Source organism: Ictalurus furcatus, chromosome 10 (assembly GCF_023375685.1).
Source record: "Ictalurus furcatus strain D&B chromosome 10, Billie_1.0, whole genome shotgun sequence".
Lineage (NCBI taxonomy): Eukaryota > Metazoa > Chordata > Actinopteri > Siluriformes > Ictaluridae > Ictalurus > Ictalurus furcatus.
The window spans coordinates 7253494-7273954 of NC_071264.1; the positions used below are offsets into that span (position 1 = coordinate 7253494).

The 20461-nt window shown below is 37.2% G+C and overlaps 1 protein-coding gene across 1 annotated transcript in view; it reads right to left on the bottom strand.

The window, feature by feature from the left end:
• Window positions 1-20461, bottom strand: part of cntnap5l (contactin associated protein family member 5 like) — a 109089-nt gene that overhangs the window by 19850 nt on the left and 68778 nt on the right. The window contains exons 7-13 of the mRNA XM_053635076.1: window positions 17480-17623; window positions 15873-16143; window positions 14892-15041; window positions 13923-14094; window positions 12290-12396; window positions 6752-6871; window positions 4939-5139 (exon numbers count right to left, since the gene is read on the bottom strand). Of these exons, the coding sequence (XP_053491051.1) occupies window positions 4939-5139; window positions 6752-6871; window positions 12290-12396; window positions 13923-14094; window positions 14892-15041; window positions 15873-16143; window positions 17480-17623 (1165 nt within the window). The remainder of the gene's footprint in view (window positions 1-4938; window positions 5140-6751; window positions 6872-12289; window positions 12397-13922; window positions 14095-14891; window positions 15042-15872; window positions 16144-17479; window positions 17624-20461) is intronic.

Genomic DNA, 20461 nt, shown 5'->3' on the forward strand with positions numbered 1-20461 from the left:
CTTGAATTCTTTTCCAGTCCTGAAATTATTTGCATTGCAAGTTTGATGTGTTTGGTGGAGTGCAAAAAAATTCTGGTAAACCTAAAATCACAATTCTCATCCAATGCTCCATTGATGGTCTACACCATGTACAAATTGCACCACTGGCTGGTTGTTGAATAACATGATCGGTTCATAGTTCAGGGTTACTGCAATGTGCTCACCATCATGGACCCTATTACTAAAAATCTTCTCAAGCGACAAAGTGTCGTTTGGACGTATTACTGCATGAGTAAACCATTTCAACAGCAGTATCATCTGTTTATCACACTTAGAATATTCATATTTCGATATTAATATTAATTAGAACAGTATCAGCTGTTTGGCATTAAATTGCACGTAACATAAAGAATTGCACAGTCTGAGCCTTTCTGATGTCTAATGGCAATTGCAGTTTAACCAGTCCAGGTAAATGAGGGCTTGTTGATCTAGAAAGCAGAGCCACCCAAAATGTTTGGAGCTATCTGAAGCGTTTGTGTATAGAATGCTCACAAAGTTGATCTCTTGCTTAAGAGATTTACAGTGACTTTTACTTTGGCAGAACAATGTAAAGCCAGAAGCCAGAAAAGAGAATTGTACACTGAAGAAGTAGCTACAGGCTCCTCTCCAAATAAGAGAACAAATACTTCCCCACAGAAAAATATAGATAACAGAGGGAGTGTGCAGGAATAACTCTGTTATATGCTGTGATCTACAAATAACTAGTAACAGAAAATTCACATTGACTTTTTACAGTAATTCTGGATAGTTTTATTGAACACATTATTTTCTTAAATAATGATTAAAGCATCTTATCTTAATGTCTAACAAAGCTGATTCTAAAACAAGCATCTATTGCAAAGTACAATTTTATAAATACAGTGACTCTGAAAGTATTGGAACAGCAATTAATATATATATATATATATATATATATATATATATATATATATATATATATATATATATATATATATATATATAAACTGAAGACATTTGGATTTAAGATCAAAAGATTAATATGAGATGATCGATCAGAATTTCAGCTTCTGTCTCCTGATATTTACATCTACAGTTTCCTTCGAGACTATATAATTTGTTTTTGCTGTAGACTGATCTGTTCTGTTCTGTGCTGCACCATGGTCCTGAAGAAAAGTAATTTCGTTTCAATGTATTCAAACTATATAGAGGAATGACAATAAAAACCCACTTGATCTGACTTGACTTGACTAGAGACTTTTAGGTTTGAAATCAAAAGATGAATATGAGAAGAGAGTTTATAATTTCAGCTTTTATTTCTTGGTATTTATATAGATGTGTTAAATGACAAAGAACACAACAAATTTTGCATAAGACCTCCCAATTTGTAGGTGAGAAAAAATATTGGAACAAATATTTGTAAATTAAAGTAAATGACACTTTTGGTTGCATATATACATTTATGTTTATGGCATTTGGCAGATGCCATTATCGAGAGCGACTTACAGAAGTGCTTTGAAGTCTTTATCAATAAATACATCCCGATACTGGTTCACTAGGTCATGGACTAAGAATATCATCAGTCTTAAAACTCTGTTGGGAGGTAATATAGTAAGAAAAACACACAGACAAGTGATAATTTAAGTACTTTAGGAAGCGGTAGGTCTGTAGGTGTCGTTTGAAGACTGCCAGTGAATCAGCTGTTCGGACATCTAGAAGACTGTCAGTGACTCAGCTGTTCAGACATTTGAACATCTAGACATCTAACAGAGAAGAGTCTTGATGCATGCCTTCCTTGTACCCTGAGAGATGGTGGCACCAGTCTAGTGGTGCTAGAGAATCAGAGGGAGCATGGTGCAGTGTGGGATGTGATGAGTGATTTGAGGTAGGTGAGTACTGGTCCCTTTTTGGCTTCGCAGGCAAGAATCAGTGTTTTAAACCTGATGTGGGCAGCTACAGGAAGCCAGTGGAGGGAGCATAGCAATAGGGTGGTGTGGGAGAATTTAGGAAGGTTAAAAACAAGTTGCAGACCTGCCAGGAGTGAGTTGCAGTAGTCTAGTCTCGAAATGACAAGAGACTGAACCAGCACCTGAGTGGACTGTATAGATAGAAATTGACAAATCCTTCTGATGTGGTAAAGGAGAAATCGACATGTGTCAGATTAGCAGTGTGAGAGGAAAAGGGCAGTTGATTGTCCATGGTTACCCCAAGGTTGCGTGCAGTAACTGAAGGTGGGATCAGAGAGTTGTCCAGGGAGATCACAAGATCCTGACATGACGATGAATCACCTGGCATGAACAGCAGTTCAGTTTTGCTGGGATTAAGTTTCAGCTGATGATCTGAAACCCTTGATGAAATGTCTGCCAGACATGCTGAGATCTGAGCAGAAACCAGAGGCTCTGAGGGAGGGAAGGAGAGGATGAGTTGAGTGTCATCCGCATAGCAGTGGGCTGAACCCATGTGAGAATATGACCTCACTAAGAGATCGAGTATAGAGGGAGAACAGAAGAGGACCAGGTACTGAGCCTTGTGGGACACCAGTGGTGAGTCTGTGGGGATCATATCCCTTGCATGCAATAACTGCATAAAGCCGGTGACCCACTGACATCACCCAACTGTCACGTTCTTCTTCTGTGATGCTTCCAGGCTTGTGAATGAAAAGCTGAATACTGATCTATCATCTAATGTCCATCTTTTTATCTCAAACCCAGATGTCTTCAGTGCATAGCAAAAACAAAAGAATTAACCTTGCCAACCCAATAGTTTCGGTGGGGACTGTAATCAGCTGACCCCTATTGTATTACTGTATCTTATAGTCTTAAATGTTTTTGTAGTATTTTTTTCCTTTGGAAAATTGGGTAACACAGTACACAGTATGAAACTATATATAAACAAGTAATATAAGCAATAAATAGTTTTGGTGATTAATTAATGATTAATTAACGATAAAACATAAACAATTAATCACGTATTTAAAGGGGATCTATTATGCAAAATTCACTTTTACATGGTGTTTGAACATAAATGTGTGTTAGCAGTGTGTGTACACAACCACCCTATAATGATACAGATCCATCCACTCCTTTCTTTATATTCCCCATAAATCATAAACAGTCTCAAAATGAGTCGCCATTTTCTATCCAATGTGACGTCACATTGGAACAAGCCCCACCCACGATTGTTGACGGACTCTGCCCTTTTAGCATAGATCCTCCCCTGAGTAAGCTGCACACAGTCTGCCATGTTCTCCATACTGGAGCAGCTACAGTGATAAGAAGACTATCTCAGCTTCGTAAGCTTTGTAAGTCTTCTGTTGTTGGCTGTAAGAATTAACATAAACAGTCTTTATGTACTTTCAGCCTCAGAGCCACTGAAGACGCAGAGGAGAAGTTTTATTTTTGAAGGAAAAGTACCCCCAAAATAGCTAAATTTCTGTATGATGGTTTGAATCATTTATCACCAGACAGCTGTGAATGAGGATCAATACAAAGCAGGATTTGCTGAAAAGTTTATTCTCAAGCATGGATTAGTACCAACTGTACGTGATCCAGCTTCATATCCAGAAGCCGTAAGTGTCGCACTTTATTTTGTGAATGTTTGCAAATCACATTTCCGAATGTGCTTGTTATCAAATTCCATGGCTAATGCGGATAAAGTTACCATTGTCTCTCATTGTATTCACAGAGACCAGAGCTATGTCGTCATTTTAAATCCAAAAACGCTTACTGTCTGTATAATTCATAAATTCAAGGCTGAACACCGGTATTTACGGTGTCAGTCATATTGGTTCTCCTGATTTGTTGTTGCTGTAGTATCTGAAGTAAGAGCTGTAAAGGCACTGCCCTTTTATGGAAAGGGGGCGGGGAGCAGCAGCTCATTTGCATTTAAAGAGACAAAAAAAGAAGAGAGACAAAAGGGGCATTTACAGAGTGGTATAATAAATGATCCATGGGGTATTTTGAGCTGAACCTTCACAGACAAATTCTGGGGGCACCTGAGACTTATATTACATCTTGTAAAAAGGGGCATAATAGGTCCTTTAAGTAGTTGGATATTAGTCTAAAATCTTTACAATTAAAGGGTCACTGAAGGCAGCTACAGTAAAGATCTGCTGAAGCATTTCAAGGGAGGCAACTCAGCATTTTATTATGCCCATGGTTTCCTGACTTAAGGCAGCCATTGACTGCAAAGGATTTGCATCCAAGTATTAAAAATAATCCTAATATTTGTGATAGTTAGTTTGTCCAATTACTTTTGAGCTTGTGAAAATGGAGGGACTCTGTGAAGTCTATGCTTCAATCACATCCTGATTGCTTCATTTCAAATCCATTGTGGTGGTCTACAGAGGCAAAATTACAAAAATTGTGTGTCGTGACTGTAGCTTTCTTTCACATGGCATATACAATACAGTGAAGATCTACTTTCTGTTCATAAACAAACAAACAAACAAACAAAACAAAAAGACATAAAATATAAAAAATATAAAATATACAAAAATAAACAAATAAATAAATAAATAAATCAACTACTAGCAATAAAAAACAAAATTTTCCAGTGAGGAAAATTGCATGTAAAACCCCTGGTATAAGTATTTCTTTGGCATGGTGTTTTACAAGGTGTTGCTGTTAGAACCAAACTGCAATTTGTGTTTTGATAGAGTGAGTTTATTTTGAGAAATGCTATGTTGTATTGTTAAATTCTGGAAATGAAATGATCTGTTGTGCCATGCTGTGTGTTGGTGAGAGTGGAAATCTGTAAAAGGCTCTAATTTTGCAAATACATATTAGGGTGGTTTAAATTTTTCTGTGGAAAAAATATTATTGACTTTGTTATGATAATTATAGTATGTATAATGGTATAATTATTATAAATATAGATAAACAAATACATTCATGTATAATAAATGTTTTAATTAATATAAAATATAAAAGTAATACTCACCCCACGTGTCAAAGAGGCGAGACTTCCTACAGCGATATGTCACTTCCTGCTGGCAATGTTCTGACGATGCCACCAGGGAGCGAATGTGATATGGCGAGATTGAGTAGTTGAAAATGAGAACATAGGGGCTTCTGGGTGTGGAACCTCGAACGCTAACAGGCTGTAGGTGATCATGACCTACAACTGTCCACATTTTGTCCTCTGCAAAGAAAAAGAGAATACTGACATACAATGATTTTGTGCTAAAAACATGAAGCACAGACTGCAGTTGTCACCAGTTGTGGGGTTGCGTAGCCTCTCAACCTAGACTTCATTTGCCCACATGTGCACATGAATGAGAAAAGGAGATTAGCTACGTGATGAAGTGAGATGCAAATACCCGATGAATATCAAGTAGGGAACAGAAGGTCATTTATTCAGGGGTTGTGAAATGAAGAGTGTTACGGAGCTGGTGCTTACTTCCTTTCTCTATGCAAATTAAAATCCCCCATGTGTGATGCACAGAAGTGCCTGTTTGCTGAGCCTTAAAGAATCAGCGTGGCTAACAGCTCCTGTAATTGGGGTCACTCTGAAACAATCTTCTTGCCAGCAACGGCTAAAAAGAAGATTTCTATTTGTATTTGCCTATAAAGTGTTTGCAGCATGAAATGGCCAACGTCTGAATGAGAAGAAGTCAGAAAGGCTAAAGCAAACTTAGCAAAGGGAAACCATCTCACCTACACAACATACTGAGTGTGTGGCCATGCTCACCCGACTTATTTAACCAACCTCGCAGCCCCACTGCTCTCCTGCAGCCAGAGTCAGCCTCTAGCGAAACTAAGAATAATGGAGCTATCAGTCTAGCAAGGCCAAGCTGCCAGTATCTGCGGGCTGACATGCTCTCTGATTTTTTTCCCTTCTTCCACCTACATTCCTCCCTGCTGCTGACATAATGGACCTCTCTTCTGCTGTGAGATGACATGCTGTATTACAGGCTCATCCCAGAGACAAATCAGCCTGCTGTCTGATGGGGAAGGCTGAGGGGATGTCAAAAGGTAAAAACCAAAATGGCTGAAATCACTAATGAATCCTGACAGGGGATGCTGAAAACTGTGCTGGTCCTCAGAGCACAGGATGCACCTGTGTGCCTACACATGGCAGGTTTTTCAAATTTCAAAGATGAAGGTCAACTATGGCTGTATTTTTGTTTTTGGTAGCATAATATATATATATTTTTAATTCATTTGGTCAGGTCATCATCTGTGTATACTAATCCATAATGTTTGCATTATGGAATGGCAATTTTGTGCCTCAAATAAGTCCTAGCGTCCATCTATATATTCATATAACGATGGACATATACTGTACATCTCTATAACTTCTTTATCCTGCTTAAAATCATGGTTAATCCAGAGCATGCTCCAAGAAAACTGGATTTTCATATTTAGGAGCAATTTAGCAAACCCAGTGTACCTACTGGCAGGAAACCAGGGAACCTTGACCTATGAGCATAGTATGCGCCTGCATGCCTGTGCATTGGCATAAACCTAATTTGTATATTTTTAGCTTTACCTTTTATCCAATTTTTAACTTCTCATATTCTGTCTGTAATAGAACCCCATTTATACTCCTCTATTGCTTTTCAGAGGCTGACTGGCTGACTGTGAAATGCAAGAGGAGAGCTCGCTGAACTATACAGAGGTGTTAAGACAAGCTGAACTGAGTTAATGAGACGTGTGATTTCTCAAGGCCTAATTAACACCCTGTGACTAGAAATACATGACAAATGCATCAAAATCTGCATCAGAAAAAAAAAAGGTAGAAAGTAGCCTACCTGCAATTGTACAGTTCACTTGTGTGTACTCCAAAGGACCACTGCCATCAGGATCAATGGTAAAAACACCGGAAGAACTTGCTGTATTTCTGTATGCTTCACACGATCGCTCATATATTGCTGTGAAAGACCGAAAATGACAGAGAGATAAATAATGGTTACTGGTTGGAGAGAGGTGGACAAATCCTATTTGTCATTTTTTATACTACACCCCTACTATAGCACTGACTATCAGATATCTCATATCCCTTATCTGTTTCACATTCTGACAGTAAACACTCCATCTCTCGGTTGCTAAGCTACGTGAAACATTACTGTCATGCTTTATGCAAGACGTGTTGTGTCAGTCACATCACACATTTTCACTACATAAAATGAATCAGTGGATTTAGGGAGGAAATCCTATCAGGTACAAATTCAGATCAGTTTCAAACCAAAATTGCTCGGATAACAATACTCAGTAACAGATCAATGCAACCATAGTTGGAAAATGGTTATTTTGGCGGATGCAGGGCTGAAAATTCACCCTGCAGACAATAACTGCATAAACAAGGTTTATTGTTTATTGTTACTACAGATGAGCTTGAAATGAAGCCAAGAAAAAGTAATAATAAAAAATGTTTCCTGACATATCCCTTCAATAACGCAGTACAGAAAAATCACCAACACTACCACCAGGAGTGCATAATTTTAAGCAGCATGAAACTACATGGTTTAAAATGTATAATCTATGTGCTACATTGATGATTTGTTGTCGTTGAAGTGCAACCTTATTAGCTATAGGTAGCTGTTAACTGTCAAATATATCATATATCATATATATAACTGTCATATACTGCATCTCTACATGCACAAGAAACAAACAGATCTATATTATACTAAGCTTAAGCGAACACTGTTCATGCTAATAAGACAAAATGACAGGTTTAAAATGATCCATTTAGCACAATGTGCTTGGGGGAAAAACTGCCTTTCTTCAGCACTGAAACTCCTTGCTAAATTGGTGCACAGTGACTTCCTGAGATGAAATTGACAGGTTTGGTGAGTAATTTCTTATTTTATTTTGTTTAATCATTTAATGCAATGACTCAAATGCATCAGAGACTGTGAGGTTATAGGCATATACTGAGACACAATTAACAGGAAAACAAATCTGAATGTGTTTCTATTATCACATCCCAAATATAGTAGACAAAACCTTATTTAAATCAGTGTCTCACAAATGGTAAAATGGGACATTCACAGGTACACTTCACGGCATGTTTAAAATTAGGATGAAAAGGAAAAATCAAAGCAGCCATGCATTATTATATTTTTTCTTTCTTGTTTTCTCGTGATCATGACTTAATTCTCTAGTGATCTTGACATAACGAAAAGCTGTTTCCTCACTTTTTAAACAGAAGGAAGCACATTGTGATCAAGCATCCTTTTTCCCAGTCATGTCGGGTTTTTTATTTATTTATTTTTTTTGTGCGTGTGTATATGAGTGTGTGTGTGTGTGTGATCCATGATTTAATTTTTCTTCTTATTCAGACTGGGAAACAAAATTAAAGCCTTAATTTTCTTATTGAGAGCACTTCACCTACAGGCATCGCCTGGATTTTAAATAATGATGTCGTGCTCAAAGTTGAATCAAATTCCAGTTTGACCCATCCACTGCTGACCTTTGCTGATGAGATTGTCAGGGCAAGGACTGATTCACTTTGTTCAGGGGAAGAGTAGATCATTTTCACCATTATCTTGTTCAACTCAATATTAAATATCTACCAGGACAGTGACTAAAAAAATATTTGTGTTAAGTTTAGATGCATTTTATAAAACGGCATCTGAATAAACTGTGTCTGGTGGATGGTATTCATTGGATAATCCATAGCAATGTTGGGCAGTAATGCGTTACAATAATAAAAATTACTTTCCCCAGTAATGAGTAGTGTAACAAATTAATAATAGAATTTCAATAATAATATTACAGTTACCATCCAAAACAATAGCTCCTTACACCTTACTTTTTACAAACCCTACTGATTTTAAAATCAACACGTCACCATTGCAGCTATCTTGTTTGGAAGATGGAAGAGCTTACATTCACGGGCTGGAAATACAGCCAGTTCCCAAAAATCAAAAACATTTTTATGAAATACAACACCTCAACTCCACCCAGCGCACCCATGGAAAGACTGTTCAGCTTAGAAAGTTTGGTTCTCACTCTAAGAAGGAATAGACTGTCAGATAAAAGGTTTGAGGAGCTTCCCCTGATGATACATAATCGCCATTTCAGATGTGAGCAGTGAAATTGGCTCGAGGTGAAGCAAATGCAATAGGCTATACTTTAGGCCTACAGTTTTGACTTGTCCATTGCCTTATATTTTCATCTAGCCTGTAACTTTCATGGATTCAAAGGCTGCAGAAAAAAAATCTGCTAGTTTGAGGTCTTAGCTGTGCTTACCAGTGATACCCTGACATTCACAAAGAGGCTCACATGTGAAATCAGAATTTTGAGGAGAAAGGACGCAATTACCAATTTTGTGGGGTGTAATGGAAAAGTAATATAATGAGTAGTGTAACGAATTACTCTTGGCAGGGAGTAATAAGTAAAGTAATAATATTACTTTTGAAAAGAGTAATGAGTAAAGTGACTCTTTAGTGTTGACATTTCTTTGGTATTTCCCATTGTAATGAATAATAAAGGGACTTTACATGTGTGCATGTAATCTTGCCACATTTTGAGAGAAAACAAATATGATTATAATTATGAGTATACTTTATACATTGATTTTATGCAATGCTTTGTCCATTTTCTTGAAGGGTGCCTATATTTCTGAAGTCGACTCTAAGGTGCTTACAGATAATTGCTCAAGGTGGTGTTTGAGCAGTGACAGACATCAAATCACAGTCACTGTGGATCAGTGTTGGGCTCGTTACTTACATTTTTTTATTATTTATAAATAATAGATATAAAAATACTTTAGCAGTTACCATAAAGTCAATTTTTTACTACTCTAATTCTTATTTTTCTATTCCTATTGTATATATACATTTTAGATACTTCATTTCAATTCTGTTCCTATTTAATTATTAAGTATTCATTCCTATGTGTTTTTTGTGTAACTGAGCTGCTGTAACAAGGGAATTTCCCGTGTGGAATCAATAAATGTTATCTTATCTTATCTTATCTTATTTTGGACCATAATAGATAGTTTTATGTCTGGAAAAGTTAAACTATTTGGCAGGAATTGGTCACATTGGAACACTGCACAGCCACATACAGAGAGGAGGATAGTGATTGAGACAAAGTAGAACACACATGCAGACTTGCAAAGTACTAAACTTATTATTGCTAACTTTTACAATCAACTATTACGTACCAGTGCTATAACAAAAAGCTTTTTTGGTTGCACTAAAGAGGACATGTCCAAAAGCATCCCACAAAATGCAGTGCCTGAAGGTCATCAAGTGCCACTGAAACTACAATTGGAATCATGTGCTGTGGAGACCAAAATCACTGTATACTCATGAACACAAGTGGCACATTTGTTAGAAAATCTAGGAAAAGGACCTGATAGCCATTGTGAAATATGGTGGTGGGTAGGGGAGGGCAAGCTGGCAAAAATATCATGATTTTATTCAGGTTGGATCACAATCCATGGTTTTATCACATTTTTTTGGTAATGGTGTTTAAAAAAATAGACTTTTGCAAGTTACTGAACAGAGCAAGCAAACTAATTTCCATCTCTACAAGTAAACATAACCTCAAAGAAAAAAATAACAGAGACCACTTAGTCTAAAGTACCTTTTCCTATGCATTTTTATAAAGTGCCCTTATCAACAAAATGTAAACAACTGTTTCGAGAATGAAAACATGGATTATTTAAAAAAAAAAAAAAAAGAAAGTTAAAATGCAAAAAGTACATCACCTATGCTAATGTCTTTAATGTTTAAAAATTAAATAAATGGAAAGGTGGTTGAGAGGTGAGAGAGTATTTAAATATGTTGGTTTTACATTTTTATTTAACGTATTTAAAATAAGCTATTCATGTTTAACAGTTTTTCACATATTTCCTAAGTCACCTGTTTTTAGAAGTTGCTTAAAACACTAGTTTTTGAGGGGCATTTTATCCTTTACCAAGTAAAATGTTATGGCATCTGTGATGATTTTCCAGCACCTACTTGTTTTCTTAGAGTGCCTTTTTCAAATGCGTTGTTTTACTTCAGTGCTGTTCCTAGCTGTGGCGATGTACATGTGTGCTCCCTGTGTTATCTGGATTTCAGCATAATATTTGGGGTGGCTAAACATATATGCTGTGTTTCTTCAATCTGTTAATCTTCTCTTTGCATATTTTTCAAACAGCCGTTTTTTGTGCCTTGCCTGTTGTATAAAGTCCAGCAGTCCCATATAATCTATGTTGAACTTTTAGGCACCACTTCTCCCATGTTGAGCCATGCTGTGTTGCCAAGCAAACTGAGTAGAAAGAGTAAGCTGAGGAACTGGCTAATATTGGTTTGTTTACCTGTCAGGGACAGCACAAGCTGGACTAAACTAGCGAATAGATTAAAGTCTGGTTCATAAAACTACTTGGAATTCCATACCTAAGCATTTTCAGTGCAACTGACAAAATGTGTGTAGTATCATGATCTGACCCTGTCCAGGGTGTACCCCGCCTTGTGCCCAATGCTCCCTGGGATAGGCTCCAGGTTTCCCCGTGACGCTGAAGGAAGGATAAGTGGTATAGAAGATGCATGGGTGGATCATGATCTGTACGTACATCTGGTGACATATTAATCATTCACGATATAAGAATCACGTAATGGTGGGCCATTCATATTTTGGTTTAGGGGCTTTCATACGTATCAGTGAAATCATGAATTTTGCTAAGTACCAGAATATTTTAGGTCAAATCCTGGTCACATTTGCCAGGAGGTTAGGATTTGGCTGCAGATGGATCTTTCAACGAGATAATTAGCATGAAAGATAAGTATTTTTCAAAATAATTATTTTTCAGTCGCTGACTAAGAACCTTGTTGAAAACATGTAGGGTGATTTGAAGAGGACCTCCCACATGTACAAACCTTAAGCATATAAAACAGCTCAAGGTCTAAGATCACTCTGCAAGCATCTCCAACATTTTTAGACATTAGGAAGGGAAGAGACAGATCATTTTAAAACCTGGATTTTACAGAAACAAAACTCTATTTATAGAAAAACTTTTAACAACAACAACAACAACAACAATAAAAACTGTGACAAGAAGATAATACAGCATCCCAAGCTCACAATATCACACATTGCATGTGTGAGTGATTTTTGCTCATTTTATGAATAGTGCCAATAATTTCAGTTAAATAACTGTGCTTTTGACCTAGAAATGAAAAGCCTAATTATGTTTAATAAAACTTGTAGCTAATTTATACAAATCTTTATTTTAAAAACCACTTAAAGTAAAATGTTGTAAAGTCTAAAGTGTGCACTTTAGTTGCACTATATGACTTTCAACATTTAAGTTGAACCATGACAGTGTTTCAGGGTTGTGTTGAACTCACAGTTATGGCAGGTTGTGCCTGTGTAGCCCGTTCCAGAGCAGTTGCAGTAGAATTGGTCCCAAGACTGGTAGCAAACTCCACCATGTTCACAGAAATTAGGCACACACCTGACAAAGTAAGATCAAACTAAATATGAGATTTCTTTTGCATATGTACTTGGATCTAATCTGATATTGTGATATGAGAGTGTATGTTGATGTGCTGATTCAATCATGTACAGATTGCAGATTGTATGTGAGCAAACAATAATAATAAGTCCAGACCTTGGGCCCAAGATATTTCCAAACTATTCTTTATCTAACACACCCACACACACCCACACACACCCACACAAACACAAACAGTGCCCTCCAATAATAGGGGGTATAAATATGAGGTAACACATAGGCCAAATTCCCTTAGTCATTCATAACAATGGGTTAGACCAAGGAATATAGCTGTTATGTGCAGAAAAAGGTTGTTGAGCTTCACAAAATGAGAAGTGGCTATAAGAAAATAGCACAAGCACTGAAAATGCCCATTTCCACCATCAGGGTAATAATTAAGAAGTTACAGTCAACTGGAAATGTTATGACTCAACCTGGAAGAGGACATGTGTCCATATAGTCTCAACACACTGTGAAGAGGATGGTTCGAGTGGCTAAAAAATCTTAGAGGATCACAAGTGGAGAATTGCAGAAGTTAGCTGTATCTTGAGGTCAGAAAATCTCCAAAACTACAATCAGAAGTCACCTACATCATCACACATTGTTTAGAAGGGTTTCAAGAAAAAAGCCTCTACTCTCATCCAAAAACAAATACAAGTGTCTTCAGTTTGCCAGAAACTACTGGATCTTCAAATAGGATCAGGTTCTATAGTCAGATGAAACCAAAATAGAGCTTTTTGGCAATAAACACCAGAGGTGGTTTTGGCACACACAGAGAGGTAGCCATATGGAAAAGTACCTCATGCCCACGGTTAAATATGGTGGTGGCTCTTTAATGTTTTGGGGCTGTTTTTCTGCCAGTGGACCTGGACATTTTGTTAGGATACACGGCATCATGGACTCTTATCAAATATCAACAGATATTAAATGAAAACCTGAAAATGACTGCCTCTGCCAGAAAGCTTAAAATGGGCTGTGTTTGGCTCTTCCAGCAGGACAATGATCCAAAACATACAACAAAATCAACACAAAAATGGTTTACTGACCACAAAATCAAGGTCCTGCCATGGCCATCCCAGTCCCCTGACTTGAAACCAATAGAAAACCTGTGGGGTGAACTGAAGAGGAGAGACCACCAGTGTGGACCTAGAAATTTGAAGGATCTGGAGACATTCTGTATGGAGGAATGGTCTCAGATCCCTTGCCCCCCCCCCCCCCCCCCCTCTCTCTCTCTCTCTCTCTCTCTCTCTCTATATATATATATATATATATATTTATATTCACACACACACACACACACGTGTATATATATATATATATATATATATATATATATATATATATATATATATATATATATGTGTGTGTGTGTGTGTGTGTGTGTGTGTGTGTGGGTATGTGCAATAAGACATTAAAGCTGTGTCAGAGTGCAATGCAAAAAAAATCAAAAACTGAGGCTTATTTGTGAATACTCTAAAAACTCTGACCTGTCACGGATACTGCAGATGTCAAAGCTGAGCTCGCTGAAGTTTGCTTGCTTCTCCTGTTGAATTCTGCTGAGGTTGATAGGTTGGTTGTTGATAAAGATGAGACGAAGGCACCCCTGATATCCTGTGTGAGGTTTCTCACAGCCAAGTTCATACTGAGATACAGGGCAGCCTGGAACAATACAATGTCTACATTTAAATAATTGGGTGAGGAGGCAAAAACCAAATAAATCCTGCTTTGAGAAAAACAACAGTAAAACCCAAAGCAGTTTATGCAGATATTAGCAAAATCACACTGACAGATTCCAAGCTTAGGGATTAAAAGGATTTGGTTAAGACAGTTGAGGTTGGGGAAAGATTATTCAGAGCAGCTTTAGGTTATTTGCAACAATAAGTTTATTATTTTGTAAGGACCAAAGCTTTTAGACATAAAGCAATTTAAATTCCATGTGAAATTTATTAAAAAGAAGAACCTGTTGTGGGTCAAAACTGGAGGAAGAGCAGTTTTGCATTGTCATAAATAATTATTGCTAATGAAATAACATTTGCCTAATCTTTCCTAAAAAAAAAATAAATAGGTGAATTGGCTGATTTAGCTAAAGTACCAGTAAAAATAGGAAATAGGCTCTTTTGATTAGGCCAAACGCAATTCTGAGGTGATTTATAACCAATTCTCTTGCCAGCAGCCAATAGGTCACGGCAATTTGTCAAAGAAGAAGTCATTCTGGACTGCATTATCAATTGGTTGAAGCCAGTGATGGAGAGTCCATTTCTAAATTTTAACAGGATGATAGATTTTAAAGTACAAATTAATTTATCTTAAGATTTTACTGTACAGTACAACCTTTACAAATGAAACAACAATACTGTACTGGATGAAATAATAAGGAAATAAGTATTTCTGTTTAGTGTGTTTTAAAAGTAACCCTTTGTGGTTCATCTTGTTGTGTTGTCTTTATTAATCAGTACCTCCAAATATAACAGTTGTTCTCTGTAAGCTGTTGGTAAGATGAGTGATCTCCATGACCACTGACTTCTGATTGTCGACAGTCAGATAGACCTGCTGACCTTTGACCTCTACCACCACCGAGTGCCACTGTCCATCACACAAACTTGGACCTGGTGCACACATAAGGAATGGAGACTTTAGCATTTCAGAGACTGTCATTATTTGCCATCCTTAGCTGATAGCAAATGCCTTAAAGTGGATTATTGTAGATTTTTGTGGAACCGAGCACAACAGCGCCACCAGTGATCATAAGAAAAATAAACAGAAAGGTATGAAGAAGTAAGGCTGGGGCTGATTTCTTCTTAGCCCAAACAGTAGATTCATCCTCAGTGATCCTCACACTGCCTCAATGTTTCGATACATTGTGCATTCTGAGATGCTTTTCTGCTCACCACTGTTGTAAAGAGTGTTTATTTGAATTACTATAGTCTGCTTGTCAGCTGGAACAATCTCTCCATTCTCCTACGACCTTTGTCATCAACAAGTTGTCTTCACCCAAAGACCTGCCACTTTAACTGGAATGTTTTTTGTTTTCGAACCATTCTGTGTAAACTCTAGAGATTGGTGTGTGTGTGAAAATCCGAGGACATCAGTAGTTTCTGAAATATTCGAATCAATCTGTCTGGCACCATCAACCATGCCAAGGTCAAAGTCATTGAGATCACATTTTTCTCCATTCTGATGTTTGATATGAACATTAACTGAATCTCTTGACCTGTATCTGCATGATTGTACAGTATGCATTGCATTGCTGCCACATGATTGGCTGATTGTATAATTGTGTGAATGAGTAGAGATAGAGGTGTTCCTATTAAAATGTGTGTTGAGTGTATATTCCAAAATGAAAATGAGAGTAAAGACAAGTTTGCACAAGTTCAAAATTAAATAAATTGTGTCTGTATGGCTATTGGTAGATGTAATAGATTTAATTTTTCTCTCACCAGTGCTGATTTGAGCCGTGTCTTGTGGGATTCCTCTCAGGGTGAGCAGGAAAAGCCCCCCACTGAGTTGCAGGATGAGAGATGATGACTTCAGGCCCTGACTCAGTGGGACAGAAAGCAGACGGCTGTCCTGATTCCAGGTGCGGAACTGGAGCCGTATGGACAGACCTTCTGCTGCCCAATCAGTACGCAAAACCAGAAAACTATTGGTGGCACTTAAAAAAGTCACAGCCAATGGCTGCGACTCGGAGCATGAGAAAGTCACATTACCCTAAGACAGAGAATGGATAGAAGATAAATGAAAGAGTAAATATAGCATAATGAAATAATAATAATAAAAAAAGTAGGTTATGAATATGAGAGCAGGGGATGGTAGAGGAAGACATTAAGTTAGATGGTTGAAAATGTGGGGTTTGTTGAGAAGAGCAGACATCTGTCACAGCATGACAGCAATACAATTACAAAGTGTAAATTCATAAGAGGATTCAAAAAGCAAAGGCATATGGAGAAGATAGATTGGAGTGTGGGTGTAAAGTAGACAGTGATAGGAAAAAAATAGAACAAAGGTGGTCAGTGTCACAGCATTAACTCTTCATGCAGTTCAGGTCTCAATGTAGGAATGATTCAGCTCTTTGCCCTTTATGTCCTATGGCTGCATATTTGCTGAACTATTCTCAGGGCTGGTAATTAAGAACACAAACCTGCCTACAGTTTACTAATGACTGCCAAATAGCAAAATTTAGGGCATGCTTTTAAGTGCTGGATCTTGGAACAAATTAAAGGATCAACAGCTTTTAAAGCTGTGGAACTAAAGTACTTGACACTTGGCTTCTAAAGAAGTAATAAGTAATGACACTGTTAAGAAAAAATATACAGTGGGGGAAATAAGCATTGAGCACATCAACATTTTTTCCAGTAAATATATTTCAATTCTTTTCAATGTTCAATACTTTTTTCCCATGTCATTCCACTTTATTACACATAACTATATTTATGGACTTTAATGTTGTGAATTCTTTAGATTTCCGGATTTCTTGAGTTAATACTGATGTCTGGTGAAAATTTCTGAACTGAAAAAAAATGTTGATGCTTTCAATACTTATTTCCCCCACTGTATATATAAGACCACCCAGAGAGAGAAGGGTAGAGAGCAACAAACAGCAAAGAGAAAGAAAGAGCAAGATGACTTGCTTCACTTCTTAGTATATTTGTTAACTAGACACAGAAAGGGCACTATTACAGTTACGTGCACATAGCAACTGTCATCTCGCTCTCTCTCTCTCTCACACCCACACCCACACACACACACACACACACACACACACACACACACACACACACACTCCTCAACTTGGCATTGTAGTGAAAGGAAAAACTAACACTGCAGTTAAGCAGAAATGTGTGTACTGTAGATCCGTGACTAACTGGCATAACACAATGATCCTTAACATTTCCGAACAACAACAAAAAAATGACCTCAGATTTGTTTACAAGTAAGTATGACAATAGAGATTATATTAACGTGGGGTTATATCTGTAGCAATTCTAGTAATTGCTTTTCCAATATGTTGACAATATGCTAAAAACAGCAAACCCTAGCAGCCTACCACAGTGTAGATCTGAGGTTTGCGTCTCTTGGCCATGTCGATGATATTGACTCCATTGTAGTAGAGGTTCTCCAAGCAGCCATGGAAATTCTCCCTCAGAAAAGTCCCAGGCTTGCCTGGCAGAGGGATTCCTCCAAAACTAAGCTTGAGTTGACAATCACACACGCACACACACACACACACACACACACACACACACACACACACACACACACATTCACACACACATTCACACATACAAATGCCAGGAATGACCAAGATGCTAAACACAAAGATATACTGAGCTCAAATAATGAGGCAATGTCTGAGAAAATAATTGCAGCGGCCTGGAAAACCCCATCAGATTTCACTGCTAGAAAACTCTGGAAAACAGCCAAAAGCTGAGCATGAGCTTTAAGCTGTTTGCCTGCAACGATCATATTGGGTAAGGAGCCAGTTTACAGTTTAGACAGCTGTAAATGAAGAGCTAAAACTAAAGATTGCTAGCTAAGTATTATTTCAACACACAGAGAAGGCTTTGATCAAAATAAAAACGAGATAAAAAAACCAAAAACAAATAAAGTAATGAGATTCAATGTGTGGCAGTGCTCTGAATCCCAGTATTTCTAAGAAATCTTTGAAAGTATATCATATAAATGGCTGCAGTATTCTTGTTGTAGTATTAACAACTGCTTGGACTGCAATTTTAAGCTGCTTTTCATATATCCTCTGAGGAACATTCAAAGGCCAAGAGTCCTCTTATGAATTACAATGAGTTCTTTATTATGATGAATTCATTTTGGAGCACTTACAGTAGTCAAGAACCCTGTTAATGGTAAACATGTTTTCCTTTTCCTATGAACATACACAGTTCTAAAGTAGGATATAACCATAGATGGATGGATGGATGGATGGATTGATGGATGAAGGCTATTTTGTGGGTCTTGACAGTATTAACCCTTTATACCATTTATACTACACATTTATAACACACATAATTTGGTGAAATGGAAAGAGAAAAGAACATGCTTTATGTTAATAAGTTTTCAACACTGTTTCCCTTTCCTTCAACTTTACTGCTTGATGACTGCAGTTTTAATGGAATCAATACGTAACAGAGTGTTGTAGGATTGCTTCAGAAATTGCAAGTAGAGTTCCCACACTTGAGCACTATTGTAACTGTCAGTGAGATTTTGTTCCTTTGTGCTGCAATCCTGTAACAGTGGCAAAAGAGAGCAGAGCATCATTTTACAAAAGCAATCCTGTTCTCACATCTGATCAGTGTTGTTCAGTCACAGGGTGGCAGAAAATAAAGTTTCATCTCGCCAATTTAATGCCATGGCAGCATGCAACTACATAAGATTTCCAGCCATTCATCCATCCATCCATTTTTTGTACCCCTAATCCTATTACAGCTGACTTGGGACACAAAGTGGGGGACACCATGGATGGCATGCCGACCCAGTGCAGGGCACAATTGCACACACATTCACAATTTGGAAATGCCAATCAGCCTACAATGCATGTCTTTGGACTGGGGGAGGAAGCTGGAGTACCAAGAGGAAACCCCAGAGGCATGGGGAGAACATTCAAACTCCACACACACAAAGGGCAGAGGCAGGAATTTAACCTCCAACCTTGGAGGTGTGAGGCAAAGGTAATAACCACTAAGCCACCGTGCCCCCTAAATAAAATTTAAAAGAGAGCATGTGCAATGTATTTTATTTAGCTTGCAAGATGATTGGAAAATAATTGCAGGATAAGTTCAATAAAAGGAAGAGCAGTAATCAGCTATAAAAAAGCTGGATGCAGTTTCTTAGTGATCATGGTTGATCACAGTGATTACTGTTTAGACACCAATTCTCCTGATCAATAGAGGCTATAAACCCTTCTGCATGGTAGGAGAAATTAGTAATTTAGCCGGTGCCTGTCTGTGGTGTAATTTGGTTACGGGAAAAGATTGTTATAATAGCATTTGCCTTTCTAAACACTGCATCTCTTTTAGGCAGTCACAGGGGTCTCAAGCAAAAGAAGGCTTATTTTACTCTCCTGGTTTGTTATAGAATATGAACAGTCTTTCTCTCTCTTGCTTTTTGTTTCTGCTCTACCAAATCCAAATACATTTTTTTGTGTAGGTAAATGAGTATGGATATTGGAGTATAGCATTACCCAATTTTAAATCTAATTTAAATTCAATAATTTAAAAAACTTCAATTTATATTTTAAAAAATCATTAGTTTCCATACAAACCACAAACCATTTAGCAAGGGAGACTTATGAAACAGTAAGTGTGTGCAATTTCTAAATAAGTACAAGGTAAATGGATTAATAATTAAAGACAAGAAATATGCCGCATGCCCTACATTTGAATATTATAATATGATAATATAGTTCCTCTGACAAATTAACACTCTCCTGTCAAATGCTACAAAGGAAATCAGATTTTCTAATGAGTTTTCCCACTTGCCCGTGTCTTAAAAGAATCTTGCCAAACCACAGCTGTAAAAAAAAAAAAAAAAAAAAAATACAATCTGCACAATCAAATTATTTTCCTTGAAAAGATTTAATCTTTTTTCTTAGAAAGGGCACTGAATGTCTTATTTTAGACTTAAGCAAATGCAAGTAGTAATTATCATTACAAAATCATTAAATTAAAGGCTTGATTGTGGAATACAGAACACACTCTAGGAACAAAGCTCCCCTGGAAGGCAATTCAATATTTTATGTTTTAATTATATAATCATCATATTTAAGACATTATAATATATTCAAAACTCTCTGGCTTTGTTTTATGCATTTTACAACATAATGGAGCACCAGTATTCACAAGGTATGGAGATGCTATCTATTAAGTAAACAGTTTTCTGCACTAGTACAGCATTGATGGTCAGAAATTTGACTATTGATGTCAGCATTTTAGAGAAGATCCATTAATTGTATAATCCATAAATCCACTGATTGCTCTGGATCAGGCAATAATAATGAAAAGATTTCAATATTGAT